Source organism: Anser anser, assembly GCF_964211835.1.
Source record: "Anser anser genome assembly, contig: HAP1_SCAFFOLD_572, whole genome shotgun sequence".
NCBI classification, from domain to species: Eukaryota; Metazoa; Chordata; class Aves; order Anseriformes; family Anatidae; genus Anser; species Anser anser.
In genome coordinates, this window is record NW_028153733.1 from 24,409 (window position 1) to 32,045 (window position 7,637).

Below are 7,637 nucleotides of genomic sequence, written 5' to 3' on the forward strand. Positions count from 1 at the left end.
ATGGGGATGGGGTGGGGATGGGGGTTGGGATTGGGATTGGGATGGGATGGGGATGGGATGGGGATTGGGGATGGGGAGGGGATGGGATGGGGATGGGACGGGGATGGGGATGGGATTGGGGTTGGGATTGGGATTGGGATTGGGATGGGGTGAGGATGGGATTGGGGATGGGGATGGTCTTGGGTAGGGAATGGATGAGTGTGGGATGGGGGTTGGGGTGGGATTGGGATTGGGATGGGGCTGGGGATGGGGATGGGATTGGTATTGGTATTGATATTGGGATTGGGATTGGATTGGTATTGGTACTGGGATTGGGATGGGGATGGGATTGGGATTGGGACTGTATTGGGATGGGGATGGGATGGGATTGGGATTGAGATAGGCTGGGACTGGGACTGAGGATAGGATGGGATGGGATGGGATTGGGATTGGGATGGGATTGGGGTGGGGATGGGATGGGATCGGATGGGATGGGATGGGGATGGGGATTGGGATTGGGGATGGGGAGGGGATGGGATGGGGATGGGACGGGGATGGGGATGGGATTGGGGTTGGGATTGGGATTGGGATGGGATGGGGTGAGGATGGGATTGGGGATGGGGATGGGCTTGGGGTAGGGAATGGATGAGGGTGGGATGGGGGTTGGGGTGGGATTGGGATGGGGGTGGGGATGTGGATGGGATTGGGGTTGGGATTGATATTGGGATTGGGATTGGATTGGTATTGGTACTGGGATTGGGATGGGGATGGGGATAGGATTGGGATTGGGACTGTATTGGGATGGGTATGGGATGGGATTGGGATTGAGATAGGCTGGGACTGAGGATAGGATGGGATGGGATGGGATTGAGATTGGGATTGGGATGGGATTGGGGTGGGGATGGGATGGGATGGGATGGGATGGGATGGGGATGGGGATTGGGGTGGGATGGGGATGGGATTGGGGTGGAGGTGGGGATGGGGATGGGGATGTATTGGGATGGGATGGGAATGGGGTGGGATTGGGATTGGATGGGATGGGATTGGAACTGAGATTGAGATTTAGATTGAGATTGAGATCGGATGGGTATGGGATTGGGACTGAGATTGAGATAGGATGGAACGTGATGGGATTGGGATCGGATTGGGGTGGGGATGGGATTGGGATTGGGATAGGATGGGGTGGGATTGGGGCGGGGATGGGATTGGGATTGGGATGGGGACAGGGTCAGACCCTGCAGGTGCAGGGCCCAGGGGTTGAGGGGACCCTGAGCATGTTGGGGGCAGGGGGACACCGCTGACCCCCCCCCCGCACGGGGCCAGCCGCAGGGTGACGGGGACACCCCCTGCCCGCCGCACGGCAGGCGGGGACAGCGGGGACAGCGGTGCCGCGGGGGGCACGGGATGGAGTTAATGCAAAGTAACATAATGAGAGAATAAAATGAAATGAAATGACATGAGAACATGATAATGAAATGAAATGGAATAAAATAAAAAATAAATAAAATAAAATAAAGTAAAATAAAGTAAAATAAAGTAAAATAAAGTAAAATAAAGTAAAATAAAATAAAATAAAATAAAGTAAAATAAAATATAAAATGAAATGAAATATAAAATGAAATTAAATGAAACGAAATAAATGAAATAAAATTAAAATTATATAAGATAAAATAACATAAAATAATATAAAATAAAATATAAAATATAAAATATAAAATATAAAATATAAAATATAAAATATAAAATATAAAATATAAAATAAATATAAAATATAAAATGAAATTAAATGAAACAATGAAATAAATGAAAAAATGAAATAAAATAGAATAGAATAGAATAGAATGAAATAAAATAAAATAAAATAATAAATAAAATAAAAGTAAAATAAAATATAAAATGAAATGAAATCTAAAATGAAATGAAATGAAACAAAGAAATAAATGAAATAAAATTAAAATTATATAAAATAAAATAAAACAAAAAATCTAGAATGAAATGAAAAACAACGAAATAAATGAAATGAAATAAAATTAAAATTATATAAAATTAAATAAAATATAAAATAAAATATAAGATGAAATTAAACAATGAAGTAAATGAAATAAATGAAATAAATGAAATAAAATAAAATAATAAAATGAAAATACAAAAATAATAAAATAAAATAAAATAAAATAAAACAAAACAAAACAAAACAAAACAAAACGAAACAAAACGAAACAACAAAACAACAAGATAATAAAATAATAAATAACAAAACGAGGGGGCCACGGGGACCCAGGGGTACGGGGCCACGGGGACACCACGGGCACGGGGCCGGGGCACACGGGGACGCGCCCGGTGCCAGCTCCGCGGGCCGGGCCGGGCCGCATCCTGCGGGGGCGGCGGCGGCATTTCCTCACCGCGCGGCCCCGGGGACACCGGGACGGGGGGGGCGTGGGGGGAATGGGGGGAATGGGGGGAACTGGTTTTGCCTGGGGGCACTGGGACTGGCTGGGGACACTGGGAGGAACTGGGGGCGGTGGGGGGGGCGACTGGGAGCACTGGGGGGGGGGTATGGGGACAGCCACCGGTCACAGCGGTGTGCCCATCCCGTGTCCCCCCCCCACCCCCCCCACGTCCCTGCTGTGTCCCTGTGACCCCATGCCCCAACCCCAGTCCCTTCCAGTTCCCCCCAGTGCCCCCGTTCCCCCCCAGCGCCCCCATTCCCTCCCAGTCCCCCCAGTCCCTCCCAGTTTCCCTCAGTCCCCACAGTCCTCCCCAGTCTCTCCCAGTTCCCAATTCCCCCCCCAGTCCCCCAATTCCCCCCCAGTTCCCCCCAGTCCCTCCCAGTTCCCCGCCATTCCCCCCAGTCCCCCCTAGTCCCCCCATTCCCTCCCCGTACCCCCCCAGTCCCCCCCAGTTCCCCCCATTCCCCTCAGTCCCTCCCAGTCCCCCCCAATCCCCCCAACCCCACCCCATTGCCCCCAGTCCCTCCCATTCCCTCCCAGTCCCCCCAGTTCCCCCAGTTCCCCCAGTCCCCCCCAGCCCCTCCCATTCCCCCAGTCCCTCCCAGTTCCCCCCAGCCCCTCCCAGTCCCATCCAGTCCCCCCAGCCCCCCCCCAATCCCTCTAAGTCCCTCCCAGTCCCCCCAGTTCCCCCCAGTCCCTCCCAGTCCCCCCCCGCCCCAACAGGGGGCAGACGCTCCCCCCTCCCCCCCGCCTCCCTCCGTGCGCATGCGCAGCCCGCCCGGCGCTGCCCGGCCGCCATGCCGGGTGAGGGCACTTCCGGGAGGCGTCAGCCGGGCACGTGACGTCACGGGCCGCGACGGGCGGGGCCGGGGTGCCCGTCACGTGACCTGCGGAGAAGCCCGGTACGGGGAGTGGGGGGGGGGGGGGCTGGGAATGGGGGAAAATGGGGGGAAAATGGGAAAAATGGGGGGTGGGGGGGTCCTGGGGGGCTGGGGGGGGGTTGGGGGGGGTCGTGGGGGGATGGGGATGGGGGAAATGGGGATGGGGGGGGACATGGGGCTGGGAATGGGGGAAAATTGGGGGAAAATGGGGAAAAATGGGGGGAAATGGGGAAAATTGGGGGTGGGGGGGGCTGGGGGGTCCCACAGGGCCCGGGGGGTTGGGGGGGACCCTTGGGGTTGGGAACGGGGGAAATGGGGGGGGTCCATGGGGCGGGGGGGGGCAGGGGGGTGTTTGGGGGGGAGCCCTGGGGTTGGGACTGGGGGAAATGGGGGGGTCCTATGGGGGTTTTGGGGTGCTGGGGGGGGGCAGGGCTGGGAATGGGGGTCCCCGGGGGTTGGGGGGGGGACCCATGGGGCTGGGGGCGTCCCGGGGGTGTTATGGAGGTGGGGGGGGGTCTCATGGGGCTGGGGGGGGCACTGGGGGTGCTCTGGGGAACCCCGTGGGGCTGTGATGGGGGGGGGGCACGGGGACAAATTGGGGGGGGCATGGGGGCAAATAAGGGGGACCTGGGGACAGACGGGGGGGGGCACGGGGGAAAATGGGGGGGCACGGGGCTCGGGGGGGACACACAGGGCTGGGACCGGGGGGGAAATGGGGGGCCCTGGGGGTCGTTCCCCCCCCCTTACCCCCCCCCGTGCCCCCCCCCCCCCCAGGCCATGGCCGCCCCCCGCCCCCCACGCTGGTGCTGGGCGAGGCCTCGGAGAGCGACTCGGAGCCGGAGCCGGGGGGGGGCCCGGTTTTTGGGGGGGGGGCGATCCCGGTGGGGCTGAAGGTGCCGGGGGAGGCGTCGGAGAGCGAGGACGAGGCCGAGGAGCCCCCCCCGGGCCCCCCCCCCCCAAAATCCCCCGGCCCCAACCAGGCTCCGGGGGGGGGTCGGGGGGGGGGCCCCCCCTCGCTGCTGCAGCAGCGCCTGGGGGCGGGCGAGGGGCGGCTGCGGGGGGGGGTGGGGGCCGCCTGGGGGCGCAGCTTCGGGGGGGCCGCGCGGCTCCTGGGGGCGCTGGGGGGGCCCCTGGGGAGGGCCCAGGCCGGGGCGGCCGCCGCCGCTCACTGCCTGCGCCTGGCGCGCCGCGACCTGGGCGCCGTCGCCGCCACCCTCGGCACCGTCACCGCCTGCCGCCTGCTGCCCCCGGGGGGGCCGGGGGCGGGGGGACGTCGTGACACTGGGACGTCGTGACACCGGGACGATGGCACCGGGACGCGGGGACGGGGGGACGTCGTGGCACCAGGACACCGTGGCACCGGGACAATGGCACTGGGATGTCGTGACACCGGGACGTCGTGACACCGGGACAATGGCACCGGGACGTCGTGACACCGGGACGTCGTGACACTGGGACGTCATGACACTGGGACAATGGCACCGGGACATTGTGACACCGGGATATCGTGACACCGGGACAATGGCACTTGGATGTCGTGACACCGGGACGTGGGGACACCAGGACGTGGGGACAGGGGGACGTCGTGGCACCGGGACGTCGTGGCACCGGGACGTCGTGGCACCGGGGCATCATGACACCGGGACAATGGCACTGGGACGTCGTGACACCAGGATATCGTGACACCGGGACAGTGGCACTGGGATGTCACGGTCCCGGGATATGGTGACACTGGGATATCGTGACATTGGGACAATGGCACTGGGACACCGGGACATCATGACACCGGGACGTCATGACACCGGGACGTCGTGACACCGGGACATCGTCACCGTGGGCACTGTCACCGCCTGCCGCCCCCGGGGGGGCCGGGGGACACGGGGACGTCGGCAGCGGGACGTGGGGACACGGGGACGTCGTGACACCGGGAGGCGGTGGCGTTGTCACCAAGGGGGGGGGTGGCACCTGGCACCGACTGTCCCTGTGTCACCGTCACCCTGACGCCCCCCCACCCCATGGTGACATCACCCGGCCCCAAATCCCGCGGGTTTTGCCCCGTTTTGGGGGGGGGTGGGGGTCTCTGTGAGGTGACGCTGAATAAAGCCCCCGGGGGGGGCGCGGGTGGCACCGCGGGGGGGTGGCCCTTTGTCCCCAAGCTGCGGCCGCGTTGTCACCCGGGTGTCCCCGTCCCCCCCCCAGCTGGGGACAGTGACAAGGACACAACGCTCACGCCGTGGGGGGGCCACGCGAGTTTATTGTGACCGCCACCGCTGTCACCCCCCCCGGGGACGCTGGGGGGGGGGACAGGGAGGGGGACAAGGGGGCTTGTGGCACCCAGGTGAGGGGGGGTCCCGGTGTCCCCAGGGGGTCCCAAATGTCCCCAGAGGGGGTCCTGGTGTCCCTGGGGGGGGTCCCGGTGTACCCAGGGGGTCCCAAATATCCCTGGGGGGGTCCTGGTGTCCCTGGGGGGTCCCAAATGTCCCTGGGGGGGGTCCTGGTGTCCTTGGGGGGGGTCCCAGTGTCTCCAGAGGGTCCCAAATGTCCCTGGGGGGGTCCCAATGTCCCCAGGGGGGGTCCCAATGTCCCCAGGGGGGGTCCTGGTGTCCCTGGGGGGGGTCCCGGTGTCCTTGGGGGGGGTCCCAAATGTCCATGGGGGGGGGGGGTCCCAGTGTCTCCAGAGGGTCCCAAATGTCCCTGGGGGGGTCCCAAATGTCCCGGGGGGGGTCCCGGTGTCCTTGGGGGGGGTCCCACTGTCTCCAGGGGGGTCCCAAATGTCCCTGGGGGGGGTCCCTGTCCCCGAGGGGGGGGTCCCGGTGGGGGGGGGCTCATTGCCGGGCGTGCAGCGCCCCCAGGCACTCCTGCAGCGCCTGCAGCCGGGCGTCGATGTCCCACAGCTCGGCCACGTTCTCTGCGGGGGGGGGGGCAGGAGAAAAATGGGTGAAAAACCAACAAAATCGGGGCTGGGGGGGGGGCCACAAACTAAGGAGGGGGGGGCTCACCTTTCTCGCGGCGAGCTCCGGCCCCGCTGCCCGCCGGCTGCTTGCGGCCCCGCGGTGCCTGCAGGAGGGGGGGGGGGGGGGTGGCACTTGTCCCATGCCCCCCCCCATATCCCTGTGCCCCCCCCCCATGTCCCCCCCCCCCCATTTATCCCCCCCCCCTCACCTCTCCGGGGCTGTTCCAGGCCGAGGAGCTCAGGGGTCTCCGGCCGCGGGCCCCCCCCTTGCTGCTGCTGGCAGGGGGTGAAGGGGTTAAATGGGGGTGTCCCCCCCCCAGGGGGGGTGCTGGGGGGGGGCGGGGGGTAGCGGCGCACCCCCCCCCCCCAAACTTACCCACGGGGCTCGGCCTCGCTGCCCGAGCTCAGCGCTGAGCGGCGGCTCCGGAGACTTTCGGCTGGGGGGGGGGGCATTGGGTGCCCCCCAAATTATTGGGTGCCCAACCCCCCCTACCCATGGGGTGCCCCCCCAACTTGTTGGGTTCCCCCCCCATACCCATTGGGTGCCCCCCCCCCCTCCAGCCCCTCTGTGCCCCCCCAACCCCTCTGTGTGCCCCCCCCCCCCCCCCCCAGCCCCTCTGTTACCCCCCCCCCAAACCCACCGGGTGCCCCCCCAGACCCATTTGGTGCCCCCCCCCCAGCCCCTCTGCCCCCCCCCAGCCCCATTAGGTCCCCCCCCAGCCCCTCCGTTACCCCCCCCAAACCCATCAGGTGCCCCCCCAGCCCCTCTGACCCCCCCCCCAGCCCCATTAGGTGCCCCCCCAGACCCATTTGGTGCCCCCCCCACCCCTCCGTCGCCCCCCCCCTCACCCGAGGAGCTGCGCCCGCGGCCCCCCCGGGGGCTGCCCCCGCTGGGCGCCGCCGCTCGCCGCTGCCTGCAGGAGGGGAGACGGCGCTGGGGGGGGGGGGGCACAGGGAGGACCCCCCCCATAAAAAGGGGACACCTTGGGGGGGGGGGGCAGCACCCCCAACGCCCCCCCCCGCTTACTTTTGGAGCTCGACCTCCCGGCGGCGCCGCTCGCGGGCTCGGACGAAGGCCGTGGGGTCGAAACGCGGCGCCCGTGGGCCTGGGGGGGGGAAATGGGGGGGTCCGGGGGGGGTCCCGGCGGGGGGGGGGGGTCGTGTCCCCGTGTCCCCCCCCCCCGTCCCCATACCTGCCGGCGATGGGGACCGGCGGCGGCCCCGGCTGCTGTCCCGGGAGCCCGAGCGGCGGGGGTCCCGCGGGGGGGGCGCGGGGGGGGTCCTGCGGCTGCGGGAGGGAGGGGGCACCGTGAGGGGGGGGGGGACACGGGGAGTTGGGGACGGGGAGAGATGGGGACGGGAATGGGGGCGGGG

At 64.3% G+C, this 7,637-nt stretch overlaps 2 protein-coding genes across 2 annotated transcripts; one reads left to right on the forward strand and one right to left on the reverse strand.

Annotated features, from left to right (window-relative positions):
• Nucleotides 1-4,087: 4,087 nt before the first annotated feature.
• Nucleotides 4,088-5,437, forward strand: BLOC1S3 (biogenesis of lysosomal organelles complex 1 subunit 3; the record flags this gene model as incomplete). The annotated part of the gene is given in 2 exon segments (XM_083853836.1): nucleotides 4,088-4,109; nucleotides 4,112-5,437. Coding segments are annotated over 2 exon segments (516 nt in total). The 3' UTR covers nucleotides 4,606-5,437.
• Nucleotides 5,438-6,066: 629 nt separating this feature from the next.
• CCDC61 (coiled-coil domain containing 61) lies at nucleotides 6,067-7,551 on the reverse strand (the record flags this gene model as incomplete). The annotated part of the gene is made up of 7 exons (XM_083853835.1): nucleotides 6,067-6,218; nucleotides 6,310-6,367; nucleotides 6,473-6,539; nucleotides 6,640-6,700; nucleotides 7,113-7,177; nucleotides 7,291-7,369; nucleotides 7,457-7,551. Coding segments are annotated over 7 exons (508 nt in total), but the record flags the coding sequence as incomplete, so codon positions are not given.
• Nucleotides 7,552-7,637: the final 86 nt, after the last annotated feature.